Source organism: Mus pahari, chromosome 5, assembly GCF_900095145.1.
Source record: "Mus pahari chromosome 5, PAHARI_EIJ_v1.1, whole genome shotgun sequence".
In the NCBI taxonomy this organism is placed as follows: Eukaryota; Metazoa; Chordata; class Mammalia; order Rodentia; family Muridae; genus Mus; species Mus pahari.
Window position 1 is genome coordinate 34731887 of NC_034594.1, and position 15661 is coordinate 34747547.

At 36.4% G+C, this 15661-nt stretch overlaps 1 protein-coding gene across 5 annotated transcripts in view; it reads right to left on the bottom strand.

The window, feature by feature from the left end:
* Positions 1–15661, bottom strand: part of Boll (boule homolog, RNA binding protein) — a 97574-nt gene that overhangs the window by 37979 nt on the left and 43934 nt on the right. For 4 of the 5 annotated variants that reach the window (XM_029538918.1, XM_021198437.2, XM_021198439.1 and 1 more), the window contains 3 exons: positions 8253–8300; positions 7038–7166; positions 2237–2335 (listed from right to left, as the gene is read on the bottom strand). In XM_029538918.1, the coding sequence (XP_029394778.1) occupies positions 2237–2335; positions 7038–7166; positions 8253–8300 (276 nt within the window). Of the gene's footprint in view, positions 1–1884; positions 2336–7037; positions 7167–8252; positions 8301–15661 lie in introns of those variants that run through there. The other variant, XM_029538919.1, reaches the window with a different exon arrangement.

Sequence of the window (15661 nt, forward strand, 5' to 3'; positions counted from 1 at the left end):
CCCCTCCTCGGGTGAGGAAAGGCGCTGGATGCCAGGCGGACACCCCTCCTCGGTCGGGGAGGCAAGGTGTTGGGTGCTGTATCAGCCTGCGGACAGCCGCCAGGCAAACACCCCTCCTGAAATTGTATATGTTAAATGAACTATTTCTTCCATAAACCATTTTTTTGTTCAAGGTATTTTATTGTAGCAACAGAAATGAAACTAGAACACCAGTCTTCTCATCAGTTGTAAAAGTGACCCATACTTATGAAAACAAAAGAATCAAAAGATTCAAACTCTAAAAAAGACAATAGTGCTTTTAGAACCAGGTAAAATTTATATAGGAATAAAATAGCTGATATTTCAAGTGCCCATTAATATTTTCAAGTTGGTTTAATATGTCTTAGAAAAAAGAGGTTTCTAAAAAAAATAAAAGAAAACAAATGAAAACTTTACATGAAAAAAAGGTTTCTAATAACGCAACACTTGCATTTAAGATTTCTGTGTTTATAATATAAATATAGCACAAACAAAAGCAGACAATCTCTGCAGTAACCTGTAAAGCGAAGCACTGCTGTGGTGCTCTACACAACTGTGGAAGCAGTACCGGTGTTTCTCTCCCAGAGACAGACACAGGTTTTTATTTGTTAACTGAGATCCACTAACTTACTAAAGAATAATTAATTATATAATGCATAGGGCACTCTACATTAAAAATTTTGATTATAGTACCTTGGTGGTAGAGTACTTGCCAAGATGTACGAGGCTCTGGGATCACCACCAAATTTTGGGTATAAAACATATAGGAAACTCTACCTTTTATTGAAACACAAAAAGAAGCATAAAACTTCTTATATAATAGTCCTGAATTCCAGGTTTGACTTTGAAAACTTATTATTTTTCCAAGTCCAACAGCAGTGCCATCCCTCTATCTCTAAATTAGAGAGGAAGGTGAGTTTCTAGGCACAACTTCGGGGTCACCTACTTAGAGATCTAAGACAACTCGGACATGTGCATGCTCTTTAAGTAGAAAAATCAAACTTTACACGAACAATTCTTATTACCATTTGGCACCATATTTCCTATTTCTATTATTATTTAAGCTACAATTTCAATTATCCTATCTATTCTTCCCTTCTTTCTCGACATATATATATCCAACCCATCATGTACAGATATACCAGAAATCGATGATACTGCCAATATCAGTGGAAGTCTGTTTTTGAAGATATTTCTAACAATACTGAAAATGACGCCTCCATAATGGGGCTTATTAACATTTTATTAACTTTTATTAACTTGGGGTTTTATTTCATATCTACAGTTCAGTACTGAAGGGAATGAAGGGATGCAGTGAGTAGTCACAGCAGTGAGCGGTTATGGGGCAGGCCATGAGGGAATAGAGTTTAACACATATGATGGATCAGAGTCATAACTATGAGTGCAAAATAGCTATTCTCCTTCATTTACCACAGAGTATACGTGCTTATTCTACTAAACTAAAATAGACAAAAATTCATATCAACAGCAAAACAGTTAATCAATCTACAATCCTTTACTATGATGAAGTTCATTTTTCTAACATGATGCTCCTGAGCCTTTCTAAGAAACTCAGGACAAAGGAAGAGAATGTCCTGCTTCACCACAGATAACCAAAATATAGGACTATACACATGGATCTAATTAGATTAGGTGTACTTGAGTGATATAATAGTCTTTGAACAGAATCTGATTTATCCAACACAAATACATTCTTTAGAAGCATAAAATAGAAATGACTAGCTGTTCCATCTCCTTACAAATACTATGTATTATTGACAAAGATAATCCTATGTACTATACCCAGAATAGAAAAGTCAGACATAAAGGTAGATTAAGGGTTACCAGGGACTGAAGAAAGAGATCAAAAGGGAAGAAGGATTTATTGTGTCATGAGAACAGAATGTATTTGAGGTGATGGAAAAGGTTGGGAATGCTGGCAATAATTTTTACAAGGTTTTGAATAAAATTAAAGACACTTAAAATAGTTAAAATGGTAAACTTAAGTTTATGTATCTCTATATCACAATAAAACATTTTAACCATGGGGGATTTATAATATTTCAAAATTAGTTAATAGAAATTATTGTTAATTTAGAATTTATTTCTTCCATATAAAATTTTTAACTAATTTTTTTACTTTTGATCATAGACGGGATAAAATATGTCCAGATCATAATGGACGAAAAACAGAAAAAACTCAAAATGAACTCCTTACTTTAATTGGCTCAGGCTGCATCATAGGTGCAGGCATAGCAATGGCACTTGAAGCATAAACCTGGTGATATGCTGCTTGAACTCCATGGTCAGAATAAGGCTGTTACAAAAGAGGCAGTGAGGAAACAGGAGGGGAGAGAGAAAAAAAGAAGTGTTACTTTCATTTATTAAAATACTTATATGTTTTATACCACATAAAAACCTCATTCACTATGTTTAATGAAATTATAGTCTGATCAAGAAACAGAATTATTCTAAATTATCATGTCCTTTGAGTCATGAGTATGATGCATGGGGAAAAATGAACACTCAATTAATACTTAAGAACGTTGGTGAGGATGGCAGTGAAAAATTTCCTAGAGGCACTGATGTTTGATTTAAAAGAACTAGGAACACAGTAAGGGACAATGGGATTAAAATGGTGGTAATCACTGGGAAGAGAGGCCCCTTGGTCTTGCAAACTTTATATGACCCAACACAAGGGAAGGCCTGGGCCAAGTAGTGGGAGTGGGTAGGTAGGGGAGAAGGGGTGGGGGAGTATAGGGAACTTTCGGGATAGCATTTGAAATGTAAATAAAGAAAATAATAATAAAAAAATTATATGAGAAAAAAAAATAAAATGGAGGTAAGTAAGTAAACACTTCTTTTGGGAGACCTACATAAGTTATTTGGTAAGCTGGAAAGAACATTATATGCTAAAGGGGGAAAATTAGCCTGGAGAGCAATAAACAGAGGGCAGATAATTTTCAAGTATATTTAAATGATAATAAATGCTGGCAAGGATATGGAGAAAGAGGAACCATTTATTCTGTTTGTGGTAGTGTAGACTGGTACTGTCACCATGGAAATAAATATAAAGTCTTTTTCAAAATATTAAAAAAGAATTACTATAAGACCCAGCTATACCAATCCTGAACATATATCTAAGTGATTCTATAACCTACACAGGAATACTTGCATACCCATGTTTATTGTTGGTTTATTCATAATAGGAAGGGGATATAATTAGCCTAGTTATCCATCAACAGACGAAGAGATGAAACAAGTTTATATTTAAAACAATAGATTTAAACTATCTAAAAATATACTATTAAATTATTGAATTGAAACATAATACCCTGTCTTCAAAACCTGATTTTATATATGTTTCCACTTACATACAACACATCTCAATTTGTTCTTTTCCCATCTCAAATGCTCAATTGCTTTATGTAGCTGAGTATTATCTAGGATACTACAGTACAAAGCAGCAAACATGATGTTGGTATTAGAGTTATGGATAGGATAACATCAGATTGAATATGTAAAAATGAAAGACTGAAGGACCAAACATGAAATTATGGGGAACAGCTTACAAAGGAAAATCAAAGCTAGTAAAGGAATTCCAGAAGAGGGCAGTATTGTATGTGCAACACAGGTCTTAAACAGTCATGAATATACACATTCTTCCTGAAGGGTTAAGTAAGGAAGAAAAATATTTAGAAGTTAGGTTGTCATTAAGGTCCTTCTCAAAGGCAGCTTAGTCAGAAAGACAATGAAACAGACTTCAGCAGGTGTGGAATGAAATCATCCTGAATATCACAAATAGCCTATGTTTTCAAGAGTCTTGGTTTTGAAAGATAGAAGAGAATTAGGGGATCTGTGAAGGGATGTGTAAAAAGATCATAATTACCTCTCAAAGGTGCCACAGATATTAAAGGACTTTGTATCAATCAGTTCTAATCTTTTAATACTGCAATATGGTTTCTCGATGTTTTCACTTTTATAAGTAAGGTCACTTTGAGAACAAGACTGCAGAGGTTAAATAATTCCCTTAAGAATCACAGCAAAGTGGTGAAGCTGTGAACCAATGGAGAGGGAGAAATAAATCATAGGATAGTTGAGATTCCTGAGAGGAATAAAGTGAAGGTTTCTAGAACACAATAGGTAGAAACAACCTTGGACATGACCAAGCTACCATAGAAATATAAAAAACGTAAGGCTGGACTAGGACCTCTTTAAGTTTTTGTTCGGAGTTGGAGGCTAAGTTGGTTTCTATGAACTGGTTTCAATTTTTATGAAAGGGAAAGCAAAGATGTATTCTAAGAGTGAAATGGGGAGTCTGCAGTAATAAAAGCATGGTATGTTTGAAATGGTCATTGAGATACATGACTGAATGCATTCCCATACTTGTTCTCTTTTTTTAGGAAACTTGTACATAACATTCACAACAAAAGCCCTGCAGGTTTTAATTGTGTAAAAAACCCACTTAACTTATAGGCCATTCCATTTTATTTATTAAATTATAAATTAATAACAGTGTATAGTCTGCTTGAAATAGCACCAAAATAAAATACAGATGTTATTAAGTATAAGCTATATAGTCATAGCAATATTTTTTAGAAAAAAATCTTATTATATTAAATAGGGAGTGACTACACACTGGTGATGAGTACCTCATACCAGGAATTAAGAATATGGATTAAAGCCCAAAGTAGATTTTGGTGAAAATCTCAAGAAAACATCAAAAGACAAAGTTCCGAAATTTTACCATCAATTAAAGTAGAACATATTTATGGGTTTCAAATCACAAACTATTTATAATGTGTACCAACGCTGTACAATTTCGACAAACATAGGGAGGATTCTGAGGCTTTTCCTCACCAAGAGTATTTTCCTAGATGTCAAGGAAAAGATCTACCCAAAGATTCTTAGAGGCTTGTAGGTTTATTCAAGGTAAAAATAAAAGATCTTATTTTATAATGCTTAACAATAAGGGAGGGAATCTTAAGGAGAAATGTCTATATAACTTTTTTTGTCTACTATGTAGACTTCTAACGGAATAACACTGCCAGAGGTGAAACAGGGTGAAGGTTAGAATAAGTACTGATTGTTACATCTCAATATGGAGAACCCAGGATACCGATTGTTACATCTCAATATGGAGAACCCAGGATACCGATTGTTACATCTCAATATGGAGNATCTCAATATGGAGAACCCAGGATACCGATTGTTACATCTCAATATGGAGAACCCAGGATACCGATTGTTACATCTCAATATGGAGAACCCAGGACACCGATTGTTACATCTCAATACAGAGTACCTAAGTTAAGAACTTGAGATTGAACTAGGAACTAAAATGATCACCAGCAAGGATATGGACAAAAGGGAGCCCTTTGATAATATAGAGTAAATGAAAATTAGGGTAGTTACTATGCAAAAACAGTATGTAGGTTTCTAAAAAAAATACTATTATATGATTCAGCAATCTGTGCTTCTGGATATACATACATACATACATATATACATGCATAAAATATATATCCATACATATGTACTACACACAAACACACTCACTCACAGGCAAAGGAAATGAGTTGTTATAGATCTATCTGAACTCTTAAGCACACTGCAGCATTATTCACAATTAACAAAGAAGTGGGAAATGTAGCTTAGTGGTCGAGTACTTGCTCAACAGTATTCAAAGCTTGGATTGGTTTCCCAGTACCAGAAAAACAAAACAAAACAAAAAAAACCTGTATTCTTATCTTACATAATAGCAATGATATTTAGTGTTCATCAATGGGTGAAGATAATGTAGGGTATGAATAACAGAATAACATATAGTCTTAAAAAAGAAGGAAACTCTATCAGCTGTGACATCATAGATAAACCTGGATGACATTATACCACAAAATAAGCCAGGCACAGAAAGATAAATGCTTTACAAGGCTTCTATGTGGGATCTGAAAAATCAAACTCACAGAAGCAGAAATTAAGATAGCGGTTTTCATGGGTGGGGAGAAAGATGAGAAGATGCTGGTCAAGCGGTAGAGTGACAGATAGGCTAGATGTTTTCTGGAGAGCCACTGTACAGCATGGTGACTGTGGGTAATAAGAATGGGTTATAAAGTTGAAAATTGCTGAGAGATTGTAAATGTTTTCATTACAAACAACTAAATAACCCAATGAAGAGATGAATTACATTGACTGTGGTAATTAGCTTAGAATACATACAATTATAAAATATCCTGTAGTTCATAAATATTTATAGTACAATTTTCTACTCAATTACATTTCACTAAATCTGGAAAATAGTAAACACAAAAAAATAAATGGAGGACAAGACAAAGATGGAGAAATTCTAGTGAAAGTATGAAGAGTAAAAACACTTAGGTCTAACTGTGGAAATTACTGTTCCAGGATAAAATTATGTTATAAGCTTTAGTACGAGAAAGAGAAAAAAAAAGCAATGCACTCAGCAGGATGCTGATTTACAACATACCGTCTCATCTGCACAGTTCTTGCACATGGATGACACTATTAATGACACACCGAGGATATAACTTAAAGACACTGAAGATAGTATTTGTAATTTATAGTTAATTTATATTGTATATGGAGATTTTTAATTTTTACATTGGTTTAAAGATTATATGCTCTTAGCTGATAGAATCATTAGCAACAATACTGACTGATAAGAAAACAAGAAGTGCGCATATGTGGTACATTAAAACTTTGAAAGGAACTTGTAAGGTGATTCACAAGTAGTTACTAAAAAGCTCTAGGATGGAGCAACACTGTTAGACTAAAAGCGGTAGATAAGCGTAAATCGGAGAGCACACAGCAGTTTTAATGATGAACTTCAACAAATTTAAAAGGACTACTGTTAATACAAGGTAGTTATAAACCAATCACTTTAGCACAAAGCTGGAATGCAGCTCAGTTGCAGTGTATTTTTTCTAAAATCTACAGGGCCCTGGGTTCAACTCCTGACACTGAACAAATGAAAAACAACGAAAAAGATAAACATGTACCTCTGGAACTGAAGTTTCCATTAGAGACAGTGGAGGGGGAACACAGCCACCATCTTGTGCAATTTCTACTGGTTGATAAATAACCTCGGAAGGTTGCAGATATAGGAATGGAGCAGAAGAAGCAGGGGTCTAAAACACAAAATGATTGTTGTTATTCAAATATGCCATAATGACTTACCCTAAAATTAAAAATATTTGTTGCATATTTTCCTAAATTTATTTTTCAGGGATAGCACAGAATTATCTTAGAAACAGATTAGAAAATTTGAGCTGTCATACATTTCAGTTGTATGGATATTACTAAGGATATAATTATTATTATAGATATTATTAATGATAAGTAGTGAATGTTTATAGTGCTTCAGAACCTCATACATAAACAGATACAATAGTTGTAGGTATACAAATATCATCATTACAAATTGTAGTAATAAGACCTATCATATTTAAATTGGTGGTAAGTATATGCTTTCAACTTTGTGACTTCACATAGGTGTAAAAAAATGCCACTAAATATTTTTTGGTGGAATACTATTCTTAGAAAAATTTTGGAAAACAATAATTTCAGATTTTATAGTATTTTGGATTTCATATTAGCAGTGTTCAACCAGTAATAGCTATGTAAATATTCTCAAATTCTAAGATGTTAAGTTTTTAATATTTTAATTTAATAACTTAATCTTATCAATTTATTATAATTATTATAATTTTATGAAAATTTAAAAGATATACAATACATGATATATAATTATATATAATATAAAATATACTTATAAAATATATAAAATATATAATCATAATAAAATTTAATAATTTAATATTAAAATCCAAGCATTTCATATACTTAAATGGTTCTTACTTAGGAGCATGAGATAAGCTAAGAATATTCTGAAGTTATGCTAGAAAATGCCAACATTTCCAACAATAACAAAAGCACAATTTTTCATGTTTATGTAGTAATCCTTTATAAAATGTTTCCCACAAATATGATTTCATTTCATCTTTCCAAAAATCACAGAAGAAAACTTAGAAGGTTATAAAATTACTGTATCCATTTTACAAATGAGATGAGAATGTAGTAGTTAAAGGAATCATAAATAATAAATAAGGAGGAAAGCTGTAAACCCAGTTATCCTGACTTTAGTTTTCAGGATTCTTAATACAAATACAGTGAAAACAAAGATTTAAAATTAGATACTGGAGATTGAGATTTACCTGGGGAATGCCCCACTGCCACTGCCCTGGTAAACACTGTGCTGGGGCCTAAAATGAAAAACAACCAATATTCACATAAGTTACAAACAAGGTTAAAAAGAACATTTCCAAACAAAAGAATGAAGTTGTACTTTCAAGGTACACACAAAAGTCAACTCAAATGAATTGGAGCCCTAAACACCAAAGCTAAAGTAGTACAATTCTTAGAAGAATTAGACTATGAGGGTGGAAATCTCTGTGGTTTTGAGTTAGGCAATGCTTTAAAAGTTATGTATATGTATATGTGTAATATATATATATATATATATATATATATATATATATATATATATGTGTGTGTGTGTGTGTGTGTGTGCTACATATTCTTTATGCAGTGATTGATTCTAGACAGATTCCATATAATGGCGTGGCATAGCTGAATCATAAGGTAGTTTTAATTTTAGAAGAAGTTCCATGCCAATTTCCATAGTGGCTACACTGATAATGTACATCCTCACCAGCAGCGAATACGGGGTCCTTTCCTCTATCATTTCCAGCACTATTGTTGGTTTTTGATAGTAGACCTTCTGACTGGGATGAAACCGAATCTCATTGTACTTCTGATTTGTATTTTCCTGATGGCTAAGTCGAAACCTTCTGTTTCATGCATTTATTGACTATTTGTATTTTTTTCACCTGAAAAGTGTTAGTTTATTCCTACTGCTCATTTATTTACCAGACTGTTTGCTTTTTTTGGTCACTTATATTTTAAGTATCAGTCTCCTGCTTGATTCCTTTTTTAGTTAATCCATTTCAGCATTCTCTGTGTGGATATTCAGTGTCCTTTCCACCACTTATTAAAGAGGTTGCTTTTCCAATGTCAAGACTCAGGTGAAAGTAGCTTCCTGGGCTTATTTCTAGACCTCCTCAGGCTATCCCATCGGTCTGTGTGTTGCTTTTCTGACAGAATCGTATTATTCCTGTTAATACGGTTTTATAAAATAAAGTAAGGCACTGGATGAATCCTGCATTGCTCCTCTTACTTAGGATTGCTTTGACTGTTTGGAGTATTTTGTATTTCCATATGGGTCCTAGGATTTCCTTTCCTAGATCTGTGAAAAATGTCACTGGAAATTTGATGAGAATTACATTGAATATATAAATCCTTTTTTTGATAATAGCTATTTTAACAATATTAATTTTCCCGATTCATGAACGTTATGTAGTTGTTTCCTCTGAGTTGAAATAGTCCCTCCTAGAGGGAGAAGGAAGACCTTTATGACTTAGGGCACTATCAAAACCTACAAGGCTAGGAAGCTCACAAAACTTACTGAATCAGGAAGCTCAGAAAGTTATTATCCAAGGGTCTCCTCTGAAATATCACAGAAGTAGTAAAAATTGGTGTAGAAGAGGAGTCTTTCTGACGGTGTTGCCTGCAAGTTGTGTAGGAAACTGTAGTAATGAAGCTTTTGTGTGTTATCATCCATCTTGGGATGAACTTCTTAGTGATGCAGTTGCCTTAGAGTCACCCATGCTCCTGCTAGTAATCCTTCACCCATGCTTGTATAAGTAATTGTTAAACTCATGGGCTCACCAAGCCAGACTTGGGTTTAGCGGTTTCTTTGGTCTGTCCTTAGCACCCGACCTGGGGTTAACAGGTGTTTGTCCACTTCTTCGCAAGAAAAGTCACACAACATGATTGGTACCTAAATAGGGACCTGATAGAAATAAAGATGAATCGGACAGAAGCAATTACATGCCACTGCAATGGGTAAGACATGCGACTGATCTGAGGGTGGGGCATCTGCAGGGGCAATGATACATGGGTATCTTTCCTCATGTGGGATGGATGCCTCCTTGTTGTAGTTGCAGTACCACAGTCCCTCCAATTGGTGATAAGACTTAGTTAAGAGTAGATCAATCTTTTTTTTAAAATATTTTTTACTACTTAAAATAATTTTTAAATTTAAATATATCTTTATCATATTCTTCCCCTCCTGTAACTTTTTCCAGATCTTCCCTCTCCCCCCATTCTCCTAACTTGAGTTTTCTCAAAAAACAAAGAAAACAATGCAACAACCCCATCAAATTGAGAAAACAAAATGAAACTACACCCCAAAATAAAAAAGTCACCAAACTGTAACCAAATAAAAACATCTTCTCACCAAATAAAAACAAAACAAACAAACAAACAAACAAACTTGTGGCACTCATCAAATGTTGGTCAACTATTCCTGAACATGAAGCCTGATATAAGATAAATGTTTGATATCTCTAGTGTCACTCCTGGCAGGTATAAGTGATAGTTTAATTTTTAACCTTATTTCTAGTGGCTAGGCATTAATTAATTAATTAAAAATATATAGCAACTTAAAATATAATCAGATAAAACAAAAATATCATATTGAAGTTAGACATGGCAAACCAACAGAAGGAAAGAGAAGAGAGAGAGAGACCCACTTGTTCACAAACTCGGGAATCCCATTGAAACAGTGAACTGCAAGTCATAATATATTCACAGAGGACGTGTTATAGACTCATGGAGGTCCTGTGCATGGTGCTTCAGTGTCTGTGAGTTCATATGAGCTTTGTTGATGCTGATTTAGAGGGCCTTGTTTTCTTGGTGTCCTCCATGCCTTCTGGTTCTTATGCTTTCTGCCTCCTCTTCAGAGGAGTTTGATGAACTCTGAAGGGAGGTTTTTGATGGACACATCCCATTTAGGGCTGAGTGTTCCAAGGTCTCTCATTCAAGAATAGGTCACTCATAAGGGGATCTCAGAGTTCCCAAATTCCTCCATATGGAATGAGGTGGCATTCTATGGGGTCTGCTACAAATATGTGGATATTCCCAAATGGCTAATAAAGTAGTACCTATTGCAACCCATAAATGTAACATGTATGGAATGGAATACGCAGGCAGTAGTAGCTGTGGTAGTAAGAATTTGCCTTATCAATGGGAGAGGAGGCTCTTGGTCCTGTGAAGGCTTGATGCCCCAGGGTAGGGGAATGTTAGGGCAGTAAGGCAGGAGTGGGTGGGTGGGTGGGGTAACACCCTCATGGAAGCAGTGGAGGGAGAAAGGGGAGGGGATAGGAACCTTGTGGAGAGGAAACTGGGAAGGGGGGGATAACACTTGAAATGTCAATAAATAAAATAACCAATAAAAAAGAAAGAATATTTGAAAAAAATTTGCCTAACAGAGGGAGGAATTATGACTGTAAGGAAACATGCAAATGGCATTTTCTGCACAATGTCAATACTGCTGGCAGGGCCAGCTCCTTCCATAATTCCTGTCCTTCCAATATTTTATCATTTATGATATTCACAGAGACCACAGCCAACACTAACCAAGTATCCCTAAAAAGTTTCATCAGCCAATCCACTGGGAATTTGTCATGTGACAAAATGTGTGACCTTTGTTTTAGGAGGTATGAATAATGTTGCTTAGCTGTCTCCACTTCCATAGCACCCAGATTGATCCCATAGAATCCCTTGTCCCACAACCTCACAAGCTAAGCTATGAGATTCTTTTCCACTTTACTGATGTATTCACTGACTATCACAGAACAAAGTAATGAGCCATTGAGGCCCTTCTTCACGCTGAAACATGGATTTTTCCCTTTCTCCGTCTGAAAGGTCCAATATGCCCTTGGGCTCACAAGGATGCTTTCTCTTCCTTCTCCTTTCTGCTTTTCCTTCTTGCTCTCTGATCCTTCCCTGGAGTTCCAAGTTTTGGATCCCAGGAAGGGCAGATCTATAATCTGTGTTTGTGCTTTCGCTCTCTTTCTGTGGCATCACATTCTGCTCATGAATACAACAGCAGGGCAAAGTCTGGGACAGAGAGTCTGCTGTTGACCCAGGTCCCTCTGGTATGACAGATGTTTCTGTACACCAGACCAAGGAGGGTGAAGCACAGCCTAGGATAGATAGGTTCTACAGGTCTAGCTGGGGGATGCTGGGAGTCTTATAGCTCTTGAAAGAGGAATAAAGAGGTTTGGGCAGCCTAGCTGGTAGCTGGGTCTTGGGTCCCATGACAGCTACAGTGGAGGTATCATCTGTCACCACTCTGATTTGAGTCTCTGTGGGTAGCCAGGCAAGTACAAGATCAACAATGCATGCCTTGGGGGAGAGAGAGAAAGCGACTCTCATTGTATCCTTGGTGAAATAACATGTGTCTTATTCTATGTGGACAGAGGCTATAGGAACCTTGGGGAGTGGGATGGGATTGGGGGGGTATATTTCTTATTTGTTGAGCTTGACATGTTGGTGATGTTCTATTTGCATGGGAAGGACTCCAGGTGCTGCATTATGTGACTGATTGCCTGTGGTCCTCTCAGTTGGTGGTTGTGGTTACATGTTCCAGATCAGGCATCAGAGGCTGAGAGGGTGCACTTCCACTCCTACCATCTCAGATCTCTGAGATTCCCAGGGTCTGAGCATGTCCTACCTCACTAGTACTTATGCCCGTCTGATAGAACATCCTATGTGCCTTACATAAACCCCCCCAATCAATCAATTAATCCCCCCTTTATTTCTCTCCCTCCTTCCTTCTCTCCCCTTCTCTTCCCCCCTCTTTGTCTGTCTGCCTTTTTTTTTTTCAGTAAGAAATAGCATCTTCGATCTCATCCTACCCTTTTCACACTTTTCTTGATAAACCAGTTGACTTGGCTCAATAGGACTTTGTTTTTGTTTTGAATTAAGGAAAAAATTAATTCCGTAGGTACCTTGGGACTAGTATGGGACTTTAGTGACATTGCTTAGCCCTATTTGGGACATGATCTTCATAAGATAGTAGGGCTCTGACTGATAAGAATTGGCAAATATGGTTCACAGAGTGCTCAAGCATTCAGGAGGGAAAGATGAGGAAAATAGAAAATATGACCTGTGTAAGTCACTGAAAAAACTGTCTAGATCTGTGTCAAAATAGTTCTTAGTGAGAAAACACAGACAAGAGAAAAATTCACTGCTTGTGAGCTCCTGGAAGACATTAAAACCTAAGTAACAATTCACCAAAGGGGTGAATGAATCACAGAGTGACAAGTGAAATTGATCAAGCTTGTTCTAGGGATAGGAAATAATATCCCAGAGTATGAACTGTGCATTTCTCTACCACATGAAAGTATACTAGGTGTATATATTGTTCATCCATGTAGGAGCCTTCCAGAAGTTAAATGTGGCTGATTGAGGTACGGTGGTTTTGATACCAACTCAGACTTGTCATGAGGAGACAATAGTCATGGTTTTGGTTGAGCATTCAGAACCAGGGAGTCAGCTCCAGTAGTAAGCACGCAGGTGAAAGTGCAGCACAGCTTTCTCTTGTTTCTCTTTTTTCTTGGCCAGGAGGGACAATTTTCAGCTGTCACCAAGCCCATCAGGAGGAGATGCACGGCAAGCTTGCAGTAGTATCTCATGACTGGGATACAGCATGGCTCATGGAAAATGAGTGTGGGTCATAGAGAGGTAGATGACATAGTATATCTCAGGTACACTGTTTTATCCACTAAAAAATTTTTATTTATTGTGTATGAGTATATCTGTGCATCATGCATGTGTGTGTGTGTGTGGTGTTCACAAAAGTTAGAAGACAACGTGTGTGTGTGTGTGTGTGTGTGTGTGTGTGTGTGTGTGTGTGTGGTGTTCACAAAAGTTAGAAGACAACATTGGATCCTATGGGACTGGATTTACAGACAGTTGTGACCTGTCATGTGGGTGCTGGCATTGAACTTTGGCCCTCTGAAAGAGAAACTAATGCTCTTAACCACTGAGCCATCTTTGTAGTCCTTTTATATTGTATTTGACCTAACTATTTTTTAGTTTTTAATTATATTTTTATTATTAAAACAATTTTAAAATTTAAATATATTTTGATTATATTCTTCTCCTCACCCAAGTCTTTCCAGATCTTCTCCCCTTTCCTAATCCACGAAATTTTTTTTTGGAATCTACTTTATGGATTCAACTACTCCTGAACATGTGGTTGCTATATATCTAATGTTACTCCATTGGAAAAAACTGCTTTCCCCTCTCCCAGCAGGTGTAAATGAGAGTTCAGTTGTTAAGCTTGACCCTAGTGATTAGGCTTTAATTCATTCACTTGTTCAGCTATGCTTCTCCTCTTTTACACTGTTCAGGATCCCCTTTGCCAGATAATAGTGGGGCTCACAATGGGCTGGGTCTTTCCGCATCAAGACTCTTTTCAAGGTATTCTAGGTTGTGTCATGTTGACAGCCAAAATGAATCAGCACACCACTTTCTGTGTATCTGGAGGTACAGTAAATGGTTGAGGAGCTCACAAGCCTCCAGGGTGAACCAATAATTATAATTCTGCTAAATGGACATCATATCAAACTACCTTCTAAGTTTTTATTTCCACATATATATTAGTTCAGGTCTGAAAAGATTTGTGTGTCTGTGCACACACATAATGGACAGTGGTTAACAGAGAAACTCACAACTGGTCCAAGTTCAGAGAATAAGTCTTAGTAGTATGCTCAGCCATAAACACAACATCTGTATCTATCTCCTTCCAAGGCTCAGGGACTGTTACAGAAGAGAGGTGAAAGCTTCTAAGAGCCAGAGGTCAGGGAGGACTGGAGCAAAACAGTGTCTCCTGGATGACAAGACCACGTCACTTATGAACTCACAGCCGCTGTGGTTGCCATAAGACCAACCCAGTCAGCATTCCATCAGGAAACTGGGAGGAGCATGAAGTCCTATCTTCAACTGAAGAGCTATTGAGAGAGTTGATGGCTTCTGGGAGACGGCCGGCCTATTTTTCTTTAAGGGTATGGTTCCAGTAGGCCAACCACATGTCAGTGGATGGTTCCACACCCATGAGTGAAAAGCACAAATTTGACTCAGTGGGGAAGGGGGGAGAGACAGAGACAGAGACAGACAGAGACACAGAGAGAGAACACAAAGGGGCGGCAATAGGGGTAGGTGAGTAGGGGGTTGGATATGAGAAGAGTCAGGGAGAGGAGGTAAATAATAATTAAAATGCAGTATATGAAAATTTCCAAGAACTAATAAAAATACTGTATTAAGAATAGCAGTTACCCTTCTTTCTTCTTCTATGGCCATGGTTTGTACTTTTGGTCTTTCACTGGTTTTGGAAATATCCTGTATATTCTGTCCGTACTTTAAAATTTTGTCTACCTTGTCTTTAAGTTCTGATATTTTATCTTCACTTGTACACTGTGGGGGTTCATATATGTTTTCATTTGAATTATTGAACCTTTTAATTTATTTCTTTCTTTCTTTCTCTTTCTTTCTTTCTTTCTTTCTTTCTTTCTTTCTTTCTTTCTTTCTTTCTTTCTTTCTTTCTTTCTTTTTCTTTCTTTTTTGACAGGGTTTCTCTGTGTAGCAGCCCTGGCTGTCCTGGAACTCACTCTGTAGACCAGGCTGGCCTCGAACTCAGAAATCCGCCTGCCTC